Source organism: Camelina sativa, chromosome 11 (genome assembly GCF_000633955.1).
Source record: "Camelina sativa cultivar DH55 chromosome 11, Cs, whole genome shotgun sequence".
NCBI lineage: Eukaryota > Viridiplantae > Streptophyta > Magnoliopsida > Brassicales > Brassicaceae > Camelina > Camelina sativa.
The window spans coordinates 33977496-34001341 of record NC_025695.1 but is presented as its reverse complement, the minus strand read 5'-3'; the positions used below and the strand labels follow the sequence as shown (position 1 = coordinate 34001341).

Below are 23846 nucleotides of genomic sequence, written 5' to 3'. Positions count from 1 at the left end.
GTTTTAGGCTGCAATATAATACTACTTTGATTTACTGATGAGTAGAATATCATTTTATCTCAACTACTTGGGCACCCAAATTTATACGCAACAAGTTTAAATTAAAGATTTGGAGTTTAGATGCTTACCAAAAAAAAAGATTTGGAGTTTAGATGGATAGACTACCACCAACATTTTTGGATCTGGAAACTAGAATAACAAATTAGTCGGCAATAAATTCGAATAATAATGTTTTAAATTTGGGATTATATATTGCGGTTAGGTACTACTAATTATCCACTAATCTTCTTAGTTTTCTTAATTTAACCCATTGAATACATTAGCTTACTTTGCATAAAAGACAAAAGAAATTTGTAATTCATGTGACACACACACGCATAACACAAAAGTCCCCGAGCTATATAAAGAAAGCAAATCAAGTGTTAGTTTCTTGAGGATTTAAGAAGGAAAAAAAAGTGTTAACTGCAAAGGTGTGAAACTCGCTTTTTTTTCATTAATTATTATCATTATGACATATTATTAAAATACATTATACATTCAAAGCTTTCACTTGAATTTTTAAAAACCTAACAACGTCTATAAGACGTATATAAATCATTATACAAATCATCCAAACTAGTTACAAAAAAATAAATATTTAATATTTTTAATGGTTACAAAAAATTAAATATTTTTAATTTCGTGAAAGTCAACACTAAGCTCATCTTTTTTATATAATTAAGTATTATATATAGAAAAACTTAATTATAATTTGCTTGAATATTTTCAGATATATACACCGGTATAATTAAAGGTGCAGAAAAAATCATAACTCCTTTTGGAACATACAACAAGTTTGCAACCTAAATATATATACTCACTACATGTTTTTAATTTATTTAAAGAATGACTTGAACACTTAGTATTTGTAAAACCAATGAAGAAGGAAAGAGTTGCGAGTGGTAGAATGGTCTCTTCCAACTTCCAAAATTAATTTCTCAACGTAATTGCTTCGTTTGGTAGGAATTTCGTCATTAAGCAATTAGAATCAGTTATATGTTGTAAACATATATTTTTGGATTACCTACCACACAAACTCTCCCCAAATTGTGTGTTGACACAAACCAAATGATGAAATGAATACAAAACGTATTACGAACGCATAAAAGATTCACACGCATGGATACATATTATATTGACTTGTGTAAGATAATCTCACTTAATAATAGTAAGTACACATGCATGAAACGCTAGTATAATTTGGGTTATAGTATGAGTTAATGACACACAATTTCTTCTTTTTGACAATGGCACAAAGTTTTCTTGTCTAACCAAATCATTTTAGAAATTTTAACGTTTTACCGATATATAAAACCAAGCCACGGGAAAAAATCATAAGCAGTGGTTGTAGAATGTTTCATAAAAACACTGAAAACTAGTACTCAATAGAAAGTCAAATAGGACTCAATCGTAAATAAAAAATCAAATGTTGACTCTATTATTATTATTTTTTGAACAAACGGGTGTTATTATTCATTAAAGAATTTAAAAAAGAATAACATACAAGATAGATATGATAGTTTAAAAGGATACTATAAAAGAGGTTTCCCAGATTTTAAAACATCAAAACAATAAAAGTAGATATAAACAACAAATATTAGGAGCTTGAGAACTATGGACCAAAGGTTTGATAGCGTTCTTAAACCTGTGAGATTAATGCATATCGATGCATCTTCCATGAGCAGGTCAAGGGAAGAGAGAATGGTCATTGTATTAAAACAAAGACTGAATGGCAAATGAATGGAAAAAACTGATACTATCGGAAGAGTTTTGCCAAAAGATCAAGCAAGGTTGGTATTGCTCTGAAAACCGGCCATTACAATGGTGGTTAAGATTATGTGTATGGGTGAAGGTAATTTAAAAAAGTTGCGGTAACCGCTACTTTTTTTAGCAGAGATCATAATTTCTTTTCTTTCATTTTGGAGGAGGTATTATGACATCTGATATCCGTCAAAATACCATTAAATTGTCATCCTAACTTTATCCAGCTTTCTTTATGTGGCAATTGTCATTTCTATAAATTGTATGTCAATTTGATACAATCCGACTAACCAACCAAAACGTAATATATAATGGGTTGGTTTTCGGATCCTCTAAAATATGATCGATTTCAAATTGATAAATATGCTAAAAACTAGATTATTGTATTTTTTGATAAAATAGTATGTAGGGTCTAAAACAGATTAATATTTTTATAATTGATAAAATGAGTTGAATATTTAGAAAGTAGTGTGAATCAGAAGAATGCCCATATTATTCTTCGGGAAAGAATGAGACAAGTTTATACTTTGTAACAAGTGGCTTTTGTTTCTAATGTACAATCTGTCAATAAAAAGACAGGTGAATCTTTTTTTTTACTAACGCCAAGATATTTACTATATTTGCGAAAGATTGATATTTTTTTGCACAAAATTTGGTTTTCAAGTATTAGTGTAGATGACTAGCTGGTTCAGCTAAATTCTTAGTGTTAATGAATATGTTGTAAAACTATGCTCGGATCAAACTTTAGAATAACCACATACCATAAAAAAGATGAAGACGAAGAAGAATTAGATCGAATACATGAATTGAAAACTTTTTTTTTTTGTCAAACATTTTTTTTTTGTCAAACATGAATTGAAAACTATGATTACAAAAAAAAATTAAGTACACACAATATTTATTCAGTTTAATAGAATTTGCAAAACTATTCCCAATCGAAATTTTCATGGAAGCTACTTAGTAAAAAAAGAAAATCAATAACAAGAATCTTTTTACCTCTTACCCAAAATTAAAAATGATACAAAAGTTTTTTTTTTTTGGACAAAACAAATGATACAAAAGTATTAACTGAATTATATGAATGAATATGCACATGAATTTTTACTCTCACACTCACTTTGTGATATCTTATTCTCTTAATGGTCTTCCAATATGCTAGTCTCAACATACATTCCATTTTTATTAAGTCACTTTTTTGTTTTGTTTCTAATTTTTTATGCGACTTCCTTATCATTTAGCAATTTGTTTAATCAGATTCTCGTATTCTTAATTTCTTGGTATGTGGTTTTTACTCATTAAATTTTTGTTACGTTACATTCATATTTTTTAGAAACATTTATCTTCTTCTTCTTTACTTACTATTAAGGAAAATTTATTATATAAAACTTAGTTTTCAAGATTAGTTATTAATATGATCACTACACATGTTAAATTTATTAATAAGATTTTGACACTTTTGGAAAACTCCATAGTTTTTATCTTTGGAAATCTCTACGTCATCAACATGGATCAAGATGTCTATGCAAATCTTCCAGAGCACTATGAATCATCTCCAATTCATTAAAATCCGCCATCGCAATCGCAAACGAACCAGTTTCACCGCACCAATGTTAGAAACTTGTCAAAACTTAATTTCCTCTCTTAAATTTTGGTTTCAAAATTGCCATGCATATGATTGTGATATGTGTCAAGTCAACGGATTTGATTTTGACATTTGTCAACAAAAATTAATATTTTTCCTTAACTAATTTATATTTACAAGTATTAATTTATATGTGTACATTTAATTTGATTTTAGCTTCTATTTTTCTGACCCGAAAAGGAAAACTACCCAAATTTTTTTGTTCATTTTTATTATTTTAATACTATATAAGTTAAAAAAATTATTTGAGTTACATGTATTTTATATGAAATTTTTAGCAATAATCCAACAAAATAAAGTGTATAAAATGAAAAACCAATTTCTTATGATATAATAAACAGTTAAATTATAGAAAGTCTGTTTAAAATAACAATATAAGTTATTTAACAATAATTTAATTAGATATAAATTTTATTGATCATTGTAATGTAGTAATTTTTAATCGTAAATTAACACATAAGAAACAAACTTAAAAATGTAATTAGCTTATAAAAATTAATTTTGATTACTCGATGAGAATATTATATACTTGGACATATGTTTTATTTTGTAAATTTTACTCATAGAAATTTGATATGAGGCATATATTTTTTTTAGCTTTTATTCAATAAGATTGAGTGTATATAATTAAAAATAAGTCAATTTATGATGAAATATATAGTTAAATGTAATGTGTAAGGCTGAACTATGGTTAAAAAGAAAAATTTGCTGATTAAATCTCAATAAATTTATGTATGGGCTACTGCTTTGAATTCAAATATATCATCAATAAAATTTAGGTTTATTTTTAATATTCACATAGATACACAGTTCTTTACCTAATAATTTATAATTTATTTGTAAATGTGTGCAGTGAACTATAAAATTCTGAAATATATTTATGATAAAAAAATATATTAAATTGTGTACTGCAATTATGAGTATTTAAAAAGGTATAATTGTTAATTTTGTAAATTCCCAATATTTTTTTGGTCAAAAATAAATTCCCAATTAAAATTTTAATATTTAGGTTTCAATTTATTTTCTAAATGTCTTCTTTTTAAATATTTTTCAAGAGTTTTAAACTAGCTACATTCGCAGCTTCAAAATAAAAAGCATAGATTGATATCAATGTTAATTATGGCAATTCATGAATTCTAAGATTGAAGTTGTATGAACATAAATAAAATGAGGGATGGAGAAGAGTTGAAGGAAAAGTAAAATACTTTTTTGTCACAGTTAGTTGAAGTTGTGATTCATTCCTGAATATTACCTATATAAAGATCTTAAAAAATTGTCTATAACTTGGAGCTCTTACATTAACAGTGTAACACATAAAACACAAAGCCAATGAAATTATTCTATTGACAACACCAAAAAAGTCTATCTAATGTCGTAATCAAAATCTTAATTATACTAAGATAACCATGAAAACACAAAACATAAGAAAAATGAAGTCTGGTGACAATGACCCAAACATTTCACTCATATTTATTAGTTCAACAAACTTCTATTTCGGTTCACTTAATTTTCCAATCTATCTAAATTACCTACGATTGATTAATCATTCTTCTTTACACATTCAAGTTCACACACTTCACACGGACATGTAAATCACATCAACTGTCTTCTTCATCCAAGTTGTTCACAAAAGAGGGCTAGTTTCGAAAATAAGAAGTCAAACAAAGAGTAAAAGAGTAAAATCCAAATGTACGCGTTCAAAATTAAAAGCCCCCAATTGGGAAATAAAAGTCATCGCCGTCTCGTAGGTGTCATATCCTCAACTGTCTCTCTAAAAACATTAAAAAGCTTCGTTGGGGTAGTTGCATCTTCCCTCTCTACATATAACTTTTTTTCTCCAGTTTTATTTTTATTTTTCAAAGAAATGTTCTCATTTTACTTTTAATGTTAAATTATGTAAATGGTGTACAAAGGGTTCTTAGGGGTGTATTCAAATTAACATTTTAAGTAATTTGTGTAAAATCATGGATATTAAAAAATCTATTAAAATCTAGTTTTATTGAACTGATGATTTAAAAATCTATTTTAAAATCCAAATCAACTGTTATTCAAAACAGTTTGTGAATTTGGATTTTAATGACTTTTAGGAATTTTGGAGGATTTGAGAGGATTTGTTTAGTTAAAAATATAGAAATTCAAATCTCATAGTTTTAGCTTATTAGGTAGGATTTGAAAGAATTTTACAGAAAATCATATCAACCTCCCTAAAATCTATCAAAATTTCAAAATTTCTAAATCCCATAAAATTCTCCAAAATCATGGTTTAAATACACCCCTAATGGAGTAGAGACTGAGATTTTAATGAGTCACACTTGTAATTTGTAAATTACTATTTGTGTGGCTGGCACATGTATAATTATGATACCCAAATTTTTTTTTTAAATAATTACTTCACAATTTAATTCTAAATTACCAATTGTACCATAAGTTCTTTTTACCTATTATAAATTATAACATGTAATGATTTATGGTTTATAACATTCTAGTCCTATTCTAAATCATTTCTTTTTTTTGTCAAACAAGCTTTCATTAACTTAAAATCTCGAAGAGGAGAATTCATACAAAGGTAAACTTAAAGAGTTACAAAGCTTAACAAGGTTAAAAAACATAAATAGATATGGCTCCATAAGTAGTAAGTGCAAGTCATTGGAAGGCTAGCAAAGCTTGAAAGATCTGTTGGGACCATGGTGGAAGCGCCTTTGGAGACATGTTCCGCGGCTTCCTTGATCAGCATGTGATCGGTAATGGCTCTTGCAAAATATGCATCGGAGCGTTGACAAATGTGGTACAACGGGGACTTGAAGGATGGGGTTCTCGCCAACAAGAGGATATTCATGACCAAATTGGTCAAGGATTGATACATATTCTGGCTCAAATCTCATGACACTAGATGAAGCTACTAGGAGTTGTAAATAAAATGTGCAAAATCGTAACAAAGTAGATGGGTCCTCCCTCACAGGCAGATCAATTGGTGACAGCTTGTCCTGTGGGAAGGTTGTTAAAGGGTGGATTTGCATAGCTATTAAGGTGTTTGCGGCCACCCAAAATAGAGGCCGAGTAGTCTAACATGGTTGGGTTTGATAGTCTTCTAGAGGGTTTAAATAAACTCAACATCAGACATGTAACAAAGCCTAGCCGAGAAGCTCTATCTACCAGGGTTCGAGAATGAGAATTGGGTTCAAACTTGGATCGAGGAGACAGAGGATAAGTAGGTAAGGACCTGCATTGGAATTGATCCTCGACTAGGTTTTGGCCAACGACAAGGTTGGGAGGAAGCAAACTTGTATGGCTTGTGAAATCCATCTTCATCGCAAAGAACGGTGGATCAAAATTGAGTAGAAGCAACACACAAACTGTGGGATCCAGATCTGCATGAGGGGGGGCGGGGGAGTCGCCCGGATGGAAGCTTTTACCGACACAATCTCGCTCAGTTCCGATGTCAAAACAGAGCTATCTTCCAACCTCAACCAAGTAGAACACTTAGTGAGGGGGTATGAACCCAAGGGGAAAGGAGGTGAGGGGATTGACTTCGAGGGCGACCGGTAAGAGAGGCGGAAAGCAAGGCACACAAGGCGCCCTGAGGACTCAGATTTATCACCAAAAGGCTGAGGTCTCAAGAGAATCACCTCGGCAAGACGACCCACCGATTGAGCTGAGGGGGGGAAGGAGAGATGAAGCTATAGCATATCTGGAGTAGCTTGACGAACTGTTGAACCCCCGGTGGATTCGCAATCAGAATAGACTATGGTTTTGTAACAGAGGAGAGGATGGTGGTGACAGAACAGCAGCCCAGCGACGTTGATCTGGTTCGACACCGCCGGGAGAAAGTTTTTCGGGAGTTGTACCAGAGAAAACAGCGGCTAGGGCGAACTCAGGAACATATCGAGTTTAGTTTGAATTCTTCAAGCTTTCTAAATCATTTCTATATATTATTTTTTTTTAGTGAAAAAAATATGTGTCTATATTAGCATGTACTAGTTTGAACAAAATACTTTGCTGGATTATATTCTTTTTGTATATGTCTAAAAAACATTAATTTTTTCCTTAAATATTTCCCATTTCCCCTAACCAAATTGAATAGCCAAGTCTCTCTCTCTCTCACTCAATATTTTCTATTAAATTCTCAAACTTCCTCCAACTTTTTATGCCATTCTCTTCTCCCCTCTCCCCTTTCTTTCTCTCTCTCTCTCTCGAACCTTTCTCTCAAACAAATCTTACACTTGACACTTCTCTTCTCATACTCACGATGACCCATAACCAAGACCAACCTCACCGGCCAGTCCCGGTCCATGTCACAAACGCCGATCCAAATCCTAACCCAAACAACCTCCCAAACTTCCTCCTATCCGTTCGTCTCAAATACGTAAAACTCGGTTACCATTACCTAATCTCCAACGCTCTCTACATTCTCCTCCTCCCTCTCCTCGCCGCAACGATCGCCAACATCTCTTCTTTCACGTTAGACGACCTCTCTATCCTCTACAACACACTCCGTTTCCATTTCCTCTCCGCCACACTCGCCATCGCGCTCTTGATCTCTCTCTCCACCGCCTACTTCACCACGCGTCCTCGCCGTGTCTTCCTCCTCGACTTCTCATGCTACAAACCAGACCCTTCGCTGATCTGCACTCGTGAAACGTTCATGGACAGATCTCAACGTGTGGGGATCTTTACAGAAGACAATCTCGCTTTCCAACAAAAGATCCTCGAAAGATCCGGTCTGGGTCAGAAAACTTACTTCCCTGAAGCTCTTCTACGTGTTCCTCCTAATCCTTGTATGGAAGAAGCGAGGAAAGAGGCCGAGACTGTTATGTTCGGAGCTATCGATGCGGTTCTTGAAAAAACCGGTGTGAAACCTAAAGATATTGGGATACTTGTGGTGAATTGTAGTTTGTTCAATCCGACTCCGTCACTTTCGGCTATGATTGTGAATAAGTATAAGCTTAGAGGCAACATTTTGAGCTACAATCTCGGTGGAATGGGTTGTAGTGCTGGACTTATCTCCATTGATCTCGCTAAACAGATGCTCCAGGTAAATATCATTATTTATTTCTTTAGATTCTGTTTTATTATCCGGTTTGGCTTGATCCGGTTTGATTTTTCTTGGCTGTTATGAGTCGTCGTGATTCGTGGAAGGATAAAAATCTTATTTGACTTTCTCTTATTTTGAAAGTTGAAAAGGCTAATGACAGCTCATGAGTCTTTTGAATTTATTAGGAAAATTAAGCAATTAATACAAATTACCAGCTATAATTTTGTGTTCAAACTTTAATTATTTGAGGTTTGGTGTCACTTAATAAGCATTTAATACACTTACCAGATAGATTTTTTTGTTTTTAGATTGACTTCGCTTTCATGCTGTAATATTTGTGTGACTAAATTTAATTAAAACTTTTACCACTGGTTTTGGTTTTTGGTTGCCGACTTATATGGGTTGATGTGGATGCAACTTTTTATGTTATGTTATTAGTTGTATGGAAGCATAAAGGTCCAAATTATACATGTAAAAGTCACGTGTCTATGAGAATTCTGACATTGACAGGCACTTGGTCATAAATTATAATAGTATTAAACTTTTATTTATTTTCTCAAATGTGACTATGCAACAACAAAAAAAAGATTATTCATACATTGAAAACACAACTGTGCATGCATTAGGAATTGTTGCATAGTTACAAATCACTTTTACAAACATATCTAAATGGTAGATCTAAGAATCAAACGTGGTGGCACGTGCTTGCGAGATTCTTAAATCCATAAGCTGGTTGGCAAATTGAACCAAAGGTCTTAAATGTTTGGCTACTTGCATAGAATTTAACGTACACATGCGACAAATGCACACACATACGTTTGCATAAGTACAGGTTTGTGTTTAATGTCCACCGTTGTCTAGCCACATATAGAATCCCAAAACCCCACATGAATCATAATCATAAAATTTACTTAATTTTTATAATCAATCCATGGGACTAAATTTATAACCATTTTTTATAGATACAGTATTTTTTATGATATATATAATGTTTTAGAGTTTAAAATTTTCTTGTTGATATGATATACATGTTTTTTTTTGAGTTTGAGAATAACGAATTTGTGACAATTATGCAGGTGCAACCAAACTCATACGCGCTAGTAGTGAGCACAGAGAACATAACTCAAAACTGGTACTTAGGCAACGACCGATCAATGCTTCTGTCTAACTGTATCTTCCGTATGGGCGGAGCTGCTGTACTTCTCTCGAACCGCTCCTCCGATCGTAGCCGTTCTAAATATCAGCTCATCCACACCGTTCGTACCCACAAAGGAGCTGACGACAACGCGTTCGGCTGCGTTTACCAACGAGAAGACAACAACGCAGAAGAAACTGGCAAAGTCGGAGTCTCGCTCTCTAAAAACCTAATGGCAATAGCCGGAGAAGCTCTCAAGACAAACATCACAACTCTCGGACCACTAGTCCTACCAATGTCCGAACAACTTCTCTTTTTCGCGACCCTTGTTGCCCGAAAAGTCTTCAAAGTCAAGAAAATAAAGCCTTACATTCCCGACTTCAAGCTAGCTTTCGAGCATTTCTGCATCCACGCTGGAGGTAGAGCCGTGCTTGACGAGATCGAGAAGAACTTGGATTTATCCGAATGGCACATGGAGCCGTCGAGGATGACGTTGAACCGGTTTGGTAACACTTCGAGTAGCTCACTTTGGTATGAGCTTGCGTATAGTGAAGCTAAAGGAAGGATTAAGAGAGGAGATAGGACTTGGCAGATCGCTTTCGGATCAGGCTTCAAGTGTAACAGTGCGGTTTGGAAAGCTTTGAAAACGATTGATCCGATGGACGAGAAAACGAATCCATGGATTGATGAGATTGATGACTTCCCCGTTCAAGTTCCTAGGATCACTCCCATTACATCATCGTCGTGAATTTTAAAATTCTTTTGGAGAACTAATTTGTTATGGTTTATTTTAATGTAACTTGTGTGATGTGATATTTTTTTATTATCTTAATAATATATATATATATATATATATATAGTTTGCCATATCTTAATAATATATATGATTTCTTTATTAATTTATTCTATTGTAACTTGTGTAATGTGATATGGAATTTGTTTTAACGTATGGTTACAGAAAAAAAATAAAATTTCATTCGACTCATTGTCTCGTTACGTAACAATACATGATTAAACACTTGCAAATTACTGCTATCAAACATTTGTTTTCTCTTATTTTCTGAAAAATAAAGTTATGATAGTAGTAGAATTTGTGACGTGTTTTATATGTGTGACGACACAACGACACGCATTTGGAGTTTGGTGCCACGTGTCAATGTTCTTAAACCTGTTTAAATGGTATCTCTCTTATCTGTAAGAGTTGAGAGAGATGGATAAGGCGATGTCTTTGGTCTCTGCAAATCTTGTGAGAGGCAGTTTCATTTTAGGTTCATCCAAGTTTAAGCCATGGTCTACACGGNGGTGGCCCGAAAAGTCTTCAAAGTCAAGAAAATAAAGCCTTACATTCCCGACTTCAAGCTAGCTTTCGAGCATTTCTGCATCCACGCTGGAGGTAGAGCCGTGCTTGACGAGATCGAGAAGAACTTGGATTTATCCGAATGGCACATGGAGCCGTCGAGGATGACGTTGAACCGGTTTGGTAACACTTCGAGTAGCTCACTTTGGTATGAGCTTGCGTATAGTGAAGCTAAAGGAAGGATTAAGAGAGGAGATAGGACTTGGCAGATCGCTTTCGGATCAGGCTTCAAGTGTAACAGTGCGGTTTGGAAAGCTTTGAAAACGATTGATCCGATGGACGAGAAAACGAATCCATGGATTGATGAGATTGATGACTTCCCCGTTCAAGTTCCTAGGATCACTCCCATTACATCATCGTAGTGAATTTTAAAATTCCCTTGGAGAATTAATTTGTTATGGTTTATTTTTAATGTAACTTGTGTGATGTGATATTTTTTTATTATCTTAATATATATAGTTTGCCATATCTTAATAATATATATGATTTGTTTATTAATTTATTTTATTGTAACTTGTGTAATGTGATATGTAATTTAATTTAACGTATGGTTATAGAAAAAGAAAAGAAAATTTCATTCGACTCATTGTCTCGTAACGTAACATGATCAAAACACTTGCAAATTACTACTATAACACATTTTTTTTTCTTATTTTCTGAAAAAAAATAAAGTTATAATAGTAGTAGAACTTGTGACGTGTTTTGATTTGTCACGACACAATGACACGTATTTGGAGTTTGGTGCCACGTGTCAATGTTCTTGAACCTGTTTAAATTGTATCTCTCTTATCTGTAAGAGTTGAGAGAGATGGATAAGGCGAGAGTTATGTCTTTGGTCTCTGCAAATCTTGTGAGAGGCAGTTTCATTTTAGGTTCATCCAGGTTTAAGCCATGGTCTACACGGCTAATGACCGCGGCGAAATCGGTTTCGTGTACTTCAAAGCCGGTTAGAGGGTTAACCAACTATAGTACTGGGGTTTATTTCGTTAGCCAAACCGGTCCACCGGAGATTCAATTTCCCGGTTCGGAGGAAGAGGTACCTTCACGGCCGAGTAGAGGACCAGAGTTGGCTCCATTAGAAGTCCCGGAGCTTCCGAATATACCGGAGATCAAACCGTCGAAAACTCCACCGGAAGTTACTACGGTTCCAAGTGATCCACCACCGCTTGGACCGCCGCAGACACTCGGCCCCGAGTTTCCGGTTCCACCGTCTCCATCTCCACCGATGCCAGATACTCCAAACCCTCCGACGCCAGAATCACCACCTGATGTGCCTCCAAATTGGGAACCGCCTCGCCCACCGGAGATTCAACCGCCGGGAATCGACCCGCCACCGCCTTTAGGACCAACCATCATGTAGCATAACTCTTATCTGTTTATGTCTAAATTAGTTTTGTTGCTTACAGTTTACGTTTCCAGGGTTGATCACAATACACAATATGTTTTTCCATTTATAAAACAATAATAAGCAAATATGGTACAAAGCAAAGCGACTTGATGACAAGTTGACAACAGAGACGCAAAGAACACACAGATGTTACATTGGTTTTATTGCAAGCTTTTTGTTACATAGCTTGGTTACTAATAAAGAGGCAATGCGAGACTTGTGGGACACGGAGACTTTGATATTCAAGCAGAAACAACAGCTTCTGAAACTCTTCCATTACCAGACTCTGCGCTGAGACTGTCGTAATAATCAACCAACACCTTCCAACCAGAAGGGCACATGAAACCGTCTGGTGGGTTCTCTTTCTTCTTCGCCAAGCCACGCATCTACAAAACAAACCAGCACTAAACTAAGAATCTTGGATTGGTAAATCTGATTTACTACGAAAGTTGGGTTTTACCTTGGTTCCTGATATGAAGAGGAAGTCTTGAGACCTAGAAGGATCAAAGAAGGCCATTTTTCCCTGAGTTGTATCATATGCAGCGACCTATATATGCAAACAAACCAATATTAATCAGACCTAACCTTGAAGAAAGTTCAGATTTAGAGGAAGTAGCAAGCATTGATCTTAACCTTAAAAGGAAGAATGTTGAGGCGTTCAAGTCCTGGAGCCATACTGAGCACTTTCTTCCCATGATCGGCATCGTATAGATCCCTCTTCTCCATCGGATGGCCCATACCGGCTGGATCACGACCAACAATGTAGAAGTTCGCTCCCGCGTTGATCCTAGCTTTGGCGTGCCACTGAACCTCGGTCGGGCCAGCATAGTGCATTGGACATGGGAAGATGGACACTACAGTGGTCTCTGGATCAAGAACACCATCCTCCAGCACCTACACGTTCAAAGCAAGAAACAACAATATAACATTTTCCAGTCCGTATGCTACACAAAATCTGAATATATTGTCATAAAAGGAGCTAATTGCTCTGTTTCATATAGAATATGAACACTTTTGTATTTCAAATCGAGTTTCTTGGAACATAAGGAAACGACAGTTAGGGTTTAATATACCTTCTCGTGTTGCCTCATACGCCAACTAAGAGGTACATCATCAGCCTTAGTGAATCCACCAAGTGGATTCAGCAACAAGACAGGGTTTTTGTAACCCATCTCAAGAAGTCTTCTACGAGTATCAGTCATAAGAAGCGCATGACCATTATGGACCGGGTTCCTTAGCTGGAACGCGAAAACCGCGTCCGCACCACGCCTTGTAAACTCCTCCCGCAGCTGAGATGGGGATTGCCGAAACCTGTCTAAACCGTCGTTGTACTTGATCGGTTCAAGAACTTGTAAATCACCTCCGATCAACCAGTTTCCAGCTTTTGTGATTGCTTCTTCTGCATAAGGAAGTCCACGAGCCGTGGTTCCCCATGTTCTCGCGATTCTTTCTTCTTTCGGATGCTTGTAAATCTCAATACTGACTCAAACCAATCAATCAGAATGATCAGTTTCTAATCAAGATTCAACTCCTACCTATATTTTTCCTTAAACACATACTTTTCAAGATTTGAATTGCTGACTAATCAAGATTCAAGATTCAAGACTTACTCGGTGAGTATCGCGATAGGGTTACCAACGGAGTCAACGAGCGTGACACGGTTGGAATCGCCGATGCGAAACTTCTGATCGTCATCGATGGCGAGGACGATCGGAACCGACATGTTGACGACGGAGCCGTCTTCAAGCCGGATCGAGTTAAAATGAAGTGTTTGGAGGAACTCTGACTGTCTCATGAAACCTTTGAGGGGACTTGCCCAGCCTTCGCTTAGCACATGTACCCACTCAAGATCCACACGGCTCAGCTTGATCCTTACGGGAACCGTCTCAGCCTCGCGTTTCATCGCGCGCCGACGTGATTCTTCCACGACTAGGTCCATGAGTTTCCCCCCGTCCGGCTCGATAAGCGCCGATTTCACGGCGACCAGACCGCGGCGGGAAGCTCGGCGGCGGTTGAAAGAAACGACGGAGGAAGATCCAGGAGCATAGCGTGTGACATGATGGTTTTGGATTGGTGAAGAACGAAAAGGTGAGTATGAGAAGACGATGGCTGCTGCTGAAGAAGCCATTGAAGGCAAATTAGTTAAGCTTTGTGTTGGCTCTCTTAATTTTAAGAGAACATTGGTTAGTGGTAATTAAGACACAATTAATGGATTTGTTATATTATTTGTGAGTATATAAAATTGTCGTTAGTGGATAATGAATGGACATACCGTTCTAATTGATGTGTCAATTAGCACCTAATTCAACTATTGGATTAGTCTATGGTAAAAGGACAACAATCTAACAACTGTGGTCTTTTATTTGTTTAATATTCTTGTAGAGACAAGATTTGTTGCGAAAATATTTATAAGAAATGAGATATTTTGTCACAGCTACATTAGTATAACAATTTTTGTAATAGTTTTTGGGATACACGTATCGAGTTATTGGAGAATTAACATGTTTCTTTTTGATACAAAACAAGTTGTTGTAGTAGTTTTGAATTTCATATGACTTGTCTACTTAGAAAAAAAGAACATTGTGGTAGAATGGGTTAATTAATAGTACTAATCCCCGGAGATTTATTGACACGGTGGTCTTTCATAAGTTCCCGGGTCTTCTCCACGTCAGTCCACCGGTCAACTCCGGCATAAATATTCGATAAAAGCACGAAATTTCCGCTATTTTCGAGTTCTAACCCCAACAAATGCTTTAGTGCAGTTTCACCCCTCTCTAAGTCACCGTGTATTTGAGCCGACCCTAGAAACGATCTCCACAACGTCGCATTAGGCTTCATAGGCATCTTCTTGATGCATTGTTCCGCTTCTTCCAACCTCCCTGATCGTCCCAGTAGATCAACTAAACAACCGTAATGCTCAACCTTAGGCTCGATCCCGTAAACCTCTTTCATGGAGTGAAATATATGAAGACCTTCGTCAACTAAACCCGAGTGCGAACACGCGGATATCGTCACCACGAATGTTGCTTCATCCGGGATTAATCCTTTGGAAATCAAGCTCTTGTACAATTCTATAGCTTCTTCGCCAAACCCGTGAACTGCTAAACCCCGAATCATAGCATTGTAACACGATGTATCTCTCTCACGCATTTCATCGAACACTTGGCGTGCGAGATTCAAACATCCGCATTTTGAGTATAGATCAATAAGAGAAGTACCCACGAACTGATTCAGAGTCAGATTGTTCTTCAAGAGATAAACATGAGCCCAAAGACCTCCCCAGAACTCACCTAGACTCGCACAAGATTTGATTAAAGCTACTAGAGAAACCTCGTTAGGTCTCACTTGCATTCTCACAAACAACCTCAAGACCTCATCATCACTCTCACTCTCCTCAGAATTAGCGTACGCAGCAAGAAGCGTGTTCCAAGTAGCCAAATCAGGTTCTCTAATCCGCTCAAACAAAGACCTAGCTTCTCTCAATCTACCACAATTAGCATAAAACCCAACCAAAGCAGCTTCCACAAACCGATCATGATTCACCGGTTCGAGAAATTTCAACACATGGGCATGAAGAGCCCTCCCATGGCGATGCCAAATCGGGTCGAAGCCAGATGCTTTAAACAGAGAAGGGTAAGTAAACTCGTTGGGTCTGACAAGGTTTGATCTTGAGCTCGAAACCTGATTGTACAGAGCAAACGCGAGATGGGTTTTGGTGGAATTGTGATTTGAGACGATGGAGGAGATGAGAGTGTTGTAGAGGAAGACGGAAGGGTTTTGGATTTGGCGTAAGATAGAGAGTGCGTAGGTTAAGCAGACGGTGGAGGATAAGTGAAGGAGCTTACTTAGAGGGTAAGTGTGGTGAGACAGACCGGTTGTGATGATTTGACAATGGATTTGTTTGAGGTTTTGTAAGGATATGCATTTTGAAATTAGGTTTAAGCATCGATGGTTCTTGCTTGTGCTTGGAGATGTCATAAGCAGAAAAGCTAAATAAATGAGTTTGTTTCTCAAATTTGTAATTGAGAAGAAGATTAAATGAGTTTCATGTTTGAACTTTGCAGGGCCCAATTGGGGTACTTATGAAGCCCTATTAGATTTCATTTGGGTACGGCCCATCTGTCTTTGGTGGTTATTGTATATCAAATGATTTGGTATTTTGATTTAAAAGTTTTAATAATAGTCAATGTGCAATTTTCTTGTTCCTACTTTTTATAAGATTCTTTATTTTAGGGTATCATTTTTTTTTCATGTTTTATTCATATTATTATTGTGAACTAATGAGATAAATAAAATTGTATTACAAAGAGCTATAATTTTTGTTTTTTATTTATTTAATGATATCATATAGTATAGTATAATTTTTATAAGTTTTTAATGTAAATAAAAATACTTTAATCGATATGCCTGTAAAACAGAGAGGGTATAATTTTTTTTTATAAAGTTGGTGTTATTGTATGTAAGTGTTGAACAAAATTGAGGTGACAAATTGGTTTTATTTTAGGTTATATAATAGTTTGATTTGAAGGTTTTGATTCAGGTCGACAAGAAATCTATATGCATTGTGATTTGTGTAGTTTTATAGGTTTGGTTGGGTATGTTTTTTTTTTTTTTGGTTTGATTTGGATAACTTCAATTTGAGAAAAGCAAGTAAAGGTCTCTTTGGAACACATCAAAGTTGTCCTACAACAAGACAATCCCACCTTTTTTTCATCTCCAATAAAATAAGAAATATATATATTAAATAAAACATGCATTATAATACCACCTTTTTATCTTGGTTCTATTCTTTTTATAACAATAATTTCTATGCAGATGTGTGACTGATAAATTCTTTTTGAACGCCTTTAGTGAAAATGATGCATCAAATCTTCTTCACTATCTCCACACATGACCCAATTAGAAAGAAAAAAAAACAAAAACAAAAACAATCAATGAGAAAATTCACCATCGCTTATCTCCAAAATCTTTGTTCATGTATCCTATAATAATTTGCTTAAGAAAAGCACTTTTTATATGAAAAAAACGTAGCTTAGTTATATTTGTTGTTATTTGGTATTTACATCATAATCTTCACTTTCTTGACATTTCAAGATCAAGTTAGGAGAATAATAGGATTATATATAAAAAAACACTAAACAAGTAGTATCTTATCTTTTACAAACCATCTCATGTACACTAGTAACGCAAGAAGTGTTGCTCAAAGACAACTATACGACAAAGCCTGGATTTATTCGCACCATTTAATAAATAATTTGTATTTTCCAATTCTTTAGCAACTTTCAATTTTTTAAACTTTAAATAATGTTTTGATGATTTATTCAGTCTTTTACTCTTTTTATATAACTTGTTCAAAATTTTGGGAACAGAAGTGCACTTTGGGGTGCTTTTCACAAATAAAAGTAAAAATAGGACTAAGATCAGAGATGATAAAAAGACAGAGACTCTGTAAAGTAACTTGTATTAACATTACTTTTCAATATTTTGGGGTCTCTTTGCTTTTCAATATTCTCAATAAAATAATAAATAAATTTAGTTTGATTCCAAACTATGCATGTTTCTAGAATTACTATATAGTTGGCGACAATAAATAAACAATGAAAAGCAAATTTTGCTAAAAATAAACTAAAAAAAATGTTCTTACGAATTTCAAAAAATAATATACAATAAAGTAGATTGGTAATAAACACAATATTTACCTTTTATATTTTGTTTAATCTATAAAAGCAAAAGCTAAAGGGGGAAGCTGAGTGACACAAAAGCTATAGTGGCAGATTTGCAGATTATACACCGTTTTAGGCCAACTCTGACATCGTTTTAATATTTTTAACTCTTCACACTTACTTTTTTACCTCTTCCTTTTTTTTTTAATTTCAGTATAAATTTACTGTTAATATGCTTTAAACATCGCAATTACTTCATCTTACTGACCAGTGGTAAAAAGAAAATATAATATGTCGGGAGACAGTATTTATTAGCGAACAAAAAATATTCTTGGTATAAATTTTAATTCCCAATTATAATCAGTCCAATAACCATTTTTTTTTATCGTAAACACTAATTAACTATAATATTTGTCTTGTATTCAACTTAAATATCATATTCAGTTAGTAACAAAAAAATCTCAAGCAATTCTTTTTAATTCAATAATGAACAAAATTTACATAGTATATAGTAGTATAACTTAAGGATGACAATTTTGATTAGAGCATTTACATAGTATATAGTAGTATAAGTTAAGGATGACAATTTTGATTAGAGCTTACTTTGGCGAATTCAAAATTCATATAGGAATTTTTTTTTTTTTAACTCCGACGTGCTAGATTTATCGTGCTTGTGTCAAGTGTGAACTTTCCAAGAAGCAATAAGAAATTAGTGCACCCATAAAAAGATATGGGATTTCACCCAAAGCTTGCTTTAATCATAGATTTAAATGTCTAGTTTGTCGTTTTCAAATTTTAATAAGCACCCAAAAAACTATGAATATATTAGAATGTACATTTCGTCTTATAATCGTAATAACTTGCTTAATTTGTAGAGTTTGCTCCCGAATCAATTAAGGTACACACACATGTGCAATCTTACAAATGCTAGATTGTAATTATAAAAATGATAATAATGTACAAGGTAATATTGTTCAACGAAAGCTTTATGTAAAATAAACAATTAAATCCCGGAAATTTGTTCTCTTTAACTGATTAAACTATATAGTGTTTGTTGACAATATAAATTTACAATGATTAAAAAAGTCACACGCGTGCATCGAGTATCATAGGAATCCATGTTTTAAAAATCTCCCCCTAACACCGACTACGTCCCGTAAAATCATTAGGTTCATCTTCTTCGCTTTGATGAATGACTAATTCTTATTTAGTATCGATTATTCAATTATATATGTCTAATTTAATTATAATGAGTTTAAGATATTTATAATAACTAATGTACAAATTTTAATGAAAATCATAATTTTTTCTTTAAATTATGTTTTTTTTGTTCATCATAATTTTAAAGACAATACTATAGTTTTATATTTTATTCGATATTTTTTTCATTTACCATAAATAGAAATATACATATATTTAATACTATTTATTTGTATTTTATTATTAATTTAATAAAATAACTCTAAAATTATTCTTCGTTTAATATTCGATTTTCTTGCTAGGCGTTAGGCCCACCTCGACCGTTCGACTAGCGCCTAGCGATTTCTAAAACAGTGTAGGAGCCCCATAACTTAGAGCATCTCCAATGGTACTCTATTTTTGCCTCTATACTCTATTATAGAGTAATTTTTGCTCTAATGTTACTCTATTTTCACCTCTATAATAGAGATTGCTATTTTTTTCTCTATTTTTAGAGGAATTCTATTTTTTTCTCTATAAATAGAGGTGAACTATTTTATTTACAAAGTACTCCTCTTAATCTTTAACTTCTTTTATTTATGACCAAAATAAATAAAACAAGTATTTTTAAGAACTAATAATATAATTTTAAGTATAAATATTTATTCTAAAATTTTGAGACTGCCATTTGCAAAAGATATGTTTATGAAAGTGTTACAAAATTTAAAGTAAAATGGATTAGTTTGTAATTTTTAAAAATAAAATGTGTTAATTGTAAAATAAAAATAGAATCTATTGGGAATATTCGTTTATAAAGGAAAAAATAGAGAAAACTATTGGAGCAAAACTCATATCTATTATAGAAATCCTTTTAGAAGAAAAATAGAGAAAACCCTTGAAGATGGTCTTATACCCGAGAATATATTTTGTTCCCCAACTACATTTAACCCCTATAATGTATAGCCCAAATGGTCAAATTATTAGGTCTGGTCAACCGATTTAAACGTTCTGGTTCATCTCGGAAATTTAGTAATTTGGGTCATATGTTTTGGAGAAAAGATTCCGTATTGACTTTTTGGTTTAGTTTGGTTCGATAATTGTTTGTTTGGTTTAGATAAAATAATTCTGAATTGAAACCAAAATTTAGTAAATATAAAAGAATTTGGTAAACTTTTTAAATTTTGATTCTCTTCAAAGAATTAGTTTAACTCAAAATATAGAAGCTTTTCAGAAAATAAGAAATGTCCGATCGGTTTATATATAATAAAAAAGAGCTTTTCATTAAAAATATATGGTTATTAACTGCTAGAAATGTCCGATCGGTTTATATCCTTACATCAAATTTTAGTTTGGTCTAGTTTGGCTGGTATGGTTCGGTAGAAAGGTTTTATAGAGCTTCGAAAATGTCAATGTTTTTTTTTGTCAACATCAATGTTTACTTTTATTATAGGAGATTTACTTAGATGTACTCCAAATTATGTAATATTATCAGAACATATAAATCTTTTTTTTATTATTAGAATATTTTAGATATTTTCAAAACACTCAGTGTGCCCTTGTTTTATGTTACAAGAAAAAACGTAATTACAAAAATGTCATTGACACGTCAGACGTCACGTCAGAAATCGCTGACGTGTATTAAATAACTCAGCCGTATCGTGTTATAGAGGTAATGACGGCTGAATTACAGTATGTTGCGGCTGATTTATGGAAAAAACATTTGAGTAAGAGCAGACGGCTGGCTTAGAGCATAACTCAGCCAAGCGTTACAACTGACTTAAAAGAAATCTGGCTGAGTTATGTTATAACTCAGCCGTCATTACGGCTGAGTTTTCACCTGATGGTTGAGTTGTCAAAATTTTGGCTGAATTATCACTAGGACATGGCTGAAATAACATTTTCCGGCTAGCTGAGTTATGAACAATGGCTGACTTATGAGATGTCGTTACGGCTGAGTTATGGTTAAGCACTATAACTCAGCCGTCATAACTCAGCCGTCATAAGCTGACTTATCGGACAACTCAGCCATTTTACGACTGACTTAGTAGCGAAAGATTAATTACTAGAATATCATTCAGTTACGGCTGACTTATTAAACGATACAGCTGAGTTATGACATTAAGCGGCTGAATTTGGCAGCTATTTTTTTGCTTTTTTAATTACTGTAATAGTATTCATGTTGCGGCTGAGTTATAATCTTGTTTTATGACTGATTTAATTAGGCTGATTTACATGATCGTTTGGTGGCTGACTTGTCACTTCGGTCGCATCATCCATGTTATCATTGCATGTCATCATCTTCTCCGGAAATACGAAACGTCGTTCCTTCGATTTTTGTTCTTCAACTGGTTCAAAAGTGAAAGATTTACATGATTTCTACCTTCTTTTTCACCTTGTTCTTTTCCTTGTTTTTCTCCTTGTTTTTCACTTCTTAAATTACACTCATTCTTATTAATTTTACTCATTCTTCTTCATTTTCTTTCATGGATCCAGTTCTGGTGATTGTTGTTTCCGGTAATTGGGTAAAGAAACATAAATATGTATTTAACACCGATGATAGAGGGTGTCGAGTTGTGCAGATAGATGCAGAAACAACTCACGACAAGTTTACTTTCAGTTTATTTCTTGGCATAAGTCAGCCACCAAACATTATAATTTAGCCGTCATATGAATCTAAGAGACCTTTTGTTTTCCCTTAAGTATTATAACTCAGCCGTGAAGTAATATAAATCAGACGTTCACTTTCAGTTTATTTCTTGTTATAAGTCTGCCACCAAACATTATAACTCAGCTGTCATATGAATCTACGAGACCTTTCGTTTTCCTTTAAGTATTATAACTCAGCCGTGAAGTAATATAAATCAGACGTTCAATGTCAATAATACGTGGAATCGTTTGCTGATGTATATTTTTTTTTAATCAAAAACGAAAAATAAACCAAGGGGTAAATTGTAATTACACCCAAGGCACTAAACATATGAGCAATTTCTAGAAGATTTTTAGATATCAGGAATAAACCAAATTTTGGAGTATATCTGAGTAATTATTTATTTTTTATATACAAGTTTCACATCATGTATATATTTTGAGTTTGTTCAAAAAAAAAAGTATATATTTGAGTAATACATATAACTAGTTCAATAACAATTTGCTCTTCAAACCTGTTTGGGAGAATAATAACACATACATAGAGAAGACATAATTTCTTTTATTATTATTATTATTATTATTATTATTATTATCATTATTAGTTTATTTTTTGTAAAGAGATACCATTTCTTTAAGATTTCATGAAGGTTTTTTGGACATTACAAAAAATGAAAGTTAAAAAGCTGAAAGGAAACACATTCTTTGAGACTATTATCCAATAGAGTATTTAGGATACTTGGAAGTGAGTGAACCATAAGCATAGGTACGTCTTCTGAGGAGGATTCCTTGCTGATGATATTCCATATTGAGAGCGATCCAACCACAAAAGTCTTCTTCGGAGCTAAAGTTGTATTTACCGATGTAGTTGGGTCTCTGAGCGAATAGCGGGACTATGAAGTTGAGAGTTACGCTCCTTCCAGATAGTATAGATCAAAGCATGAAATACTAGTTTGCAAATTGAATGAAGTCTCCTATTTGTGATGGAAGACTTAATCCAATTTAAGAAACTATCAAATATGGATAGAGGGAAAGGGTCGAAGTGATCAAAGAATCTATTCCAAAGATTCAAGGAGTAAGGACATTGGAAGAACATGTGATTTCTTGATTTATTACCTGACTGGCAGAGAAGGCAAGATGCAGGACATGTAGACTCCAGCAAATCAGTCTATCTCTTGTTGTGAGTCTGTCTTAAACGGTAATCCAAGCCATAAACGCCATTTTGGGATTGTGTTCCTTAAACCAAATTTGACAGTCGCCTCCATATCCAACTCCCTGTAGTGCGAAAGTCAGCATCCCATAAAACTTTATCTCTTATTAAGTGTCTTTTAACCTTGGAAACCCAGAGAGAGCCTGCTTGTGAGAAGGGGAGCCAAATTAACTTGAGGCCAAATTTTTTGTTCCAATCTATCAACCTCATTAGACCTAACCCCCCAACGGATTTAGGAGAGCAAATTGTCTCCCAGGAACCTTTCGCCCCACGAGCGGAGTCTGCATTGCTATTCCATAAAAAAGCACCACAGATTTGCTCTAGTTTGTCCATACAATTGTTAGGGAGTAAGAAGATTAACGCCCAGAAAATTATAGTGTTGTTGATGACTGATTGAAGAAGCTGCAATTTGGCTGCAAAGGAGAGATGTCGATTTTTCCAAGATTTTATTCGTCCTTTCACCTTATTTATCAGAGGTTGATAGTCCAAAGCAAATAACTTTTGAGTTAGCAAAGGAACTCCCAAATAGTGCATAGGCAGGAAGCCGAATGAGAGATTGTGATTGGCTGATAATGTCTTTGTTGTTGCAATCAAGATATATACAACTTTTCTGCAAATTAAATCCTAGCCCTGAAACAGACTTGAAATGAGTAAGAATATCCAGTATTGCAACTAACGAGTGTTCAGCTCCATAAAAAAAAACAAGAATGTCATCAACAAAGCTGAGGTGAGTAATAAGCAGATTGCCACACATGAATGCGTTTGAAACCTGTTAAGAGTGGCTGCCTTATCAAG

At 34.3% G+C, this 23846-nt stretch overlaps 4 protein-coding genes across 6 annotated transcripts; 2 read left to right on the top strand and 2 right to left on the bottom strand.

Annotated features, from left to right (window-relative positions):
• Positions 7538–11434, top strand: LOC104725080 (3-ketoacyl-CoA synthase 20-like). Of its 3 annotated transcripts, none has more exons than XM_019232798.1 (3): positions 7538–8474; positions 9551–9936; positions 10911–11434. In XM_019232798.1, the coding sequence occupies exons 1-3, from the start codon at positions 7587–7589 to the stop codon at positions 11326–11328; spliced, it is 1692 nt and encodes a 563-aa protein (XP_019088343.1). In that variant the 5' UTR covers positions 7538–7586; the 3' UTR covers positions 11329–11434. The 3 variants fall into 3 exon arrangements, with proteins under 3 accessions (XP_019088343.1, XP_019088344.1, XP_010441988.1); XM_019232799.1 differs by having other exon boundaries at positions 9551–9967; positions 10942–11434; XM_010443686.2 differs by lacking the exon at positions 10911–11434 and having other exon boundaries at positions 7539–8474; positions 9551–10424.
• LOC104725081 (lysine-rich arabinogalactan protein 19-like) lies at positions 11760–12439 on the top strand. Its single transcript, XM_010443687.2, has one exon. It carries the CDS (start codon positions 11775–11777, stop codon positions 12324–12326), a length of 552 nt encoding a protein of 183 aa, XP_010441989.1. The 5' UTR covers positions 11760–11774; the 3' UTR covers positions 12327–12439.
• On the bottom strand, positions 12398–14550 carry LOC104725082 (ATP sulfurylase 4, chloroplastic). The gene is made up of 5 exons (XM_010443688.1): positions 13964–14550; positions 13427–13832; positions 12987–13247; positions 12814–12900; positions 12398–12739 (listed from the first exon to the last, which is right to left on the bottom strand). Exons 1-5 carry the CDS (start codon positions 14479–14481, stop codon positions 12596–12598), a joined length of 1416 nt encoding a protein of 471 aa, XP_010441990.1. The 5' UTR covers positions 14482–14550; the 3' UTR covers positions 12398–12595.
• Positions 14757–16341, bottom strand: LOC104725079 (pentatricopeptide repeat-containing protein At5g43790). Its single transcript, XM_010443685.2, has one exon. The coding sequence runs from the start codon at positions 16329–16331 to the stop codon at positions 14949–14951; it is 1383 nt and encodes a 460-aa protein (XP_010441987.1). The 5' UTR covers positions 16332–16341; the 3' UTR covers positions 14757–14948.

Coding starts and splice junctions, on each gene's coding strand:
- LOC104725079 (XM_010443685.2), bottom strand. CDS start 16,331: ATGACATCTCCAAGCACAAGCAAGAACCATCGATGCTTAAACCTAATT.
- LOC104725081 (XM_010443687.2), top strand. CDS start 11,775: ATGGATAAGGCGAGAGTTATGTCTTTGGTCTCTGCAAATCTTGTGAGA.
- LOC104725082 (XM_010443688.1), bottom strand. CDS start 14,481: ATGGCTTCTTCAGCAGCAGCCATCGTCTTCTCATACTCACCTTTTCGT. Junction 13,248..13,426: donor GTATGAGGCAACACGAGAAG/GTATATTAAACC, acceptor TTGAACGTGTAG/GTGCTGGAGGATGGTGTTCT. Junction 12,901..12,986: donor TCAACATTCTTCCTTTTAAG/GTTAAGATCAAT, acceptor TTGCATATATAG/GTCGCTGCATATGATACAAC.
- LOC104725080 (XM_010443686.2), top strand. CDS start 7,587: ATGCCATTCTCTTCTCCCCTCTCCCCTTTCTTTCTCTCTCTCTCTCTC. Junction 8,475..9,550: donor TCGCTAAACAGATGCTCCAG/GTAAATATCATT, acceptor ACAATTATGCAG/GTGCAACCAAACTCATACGC.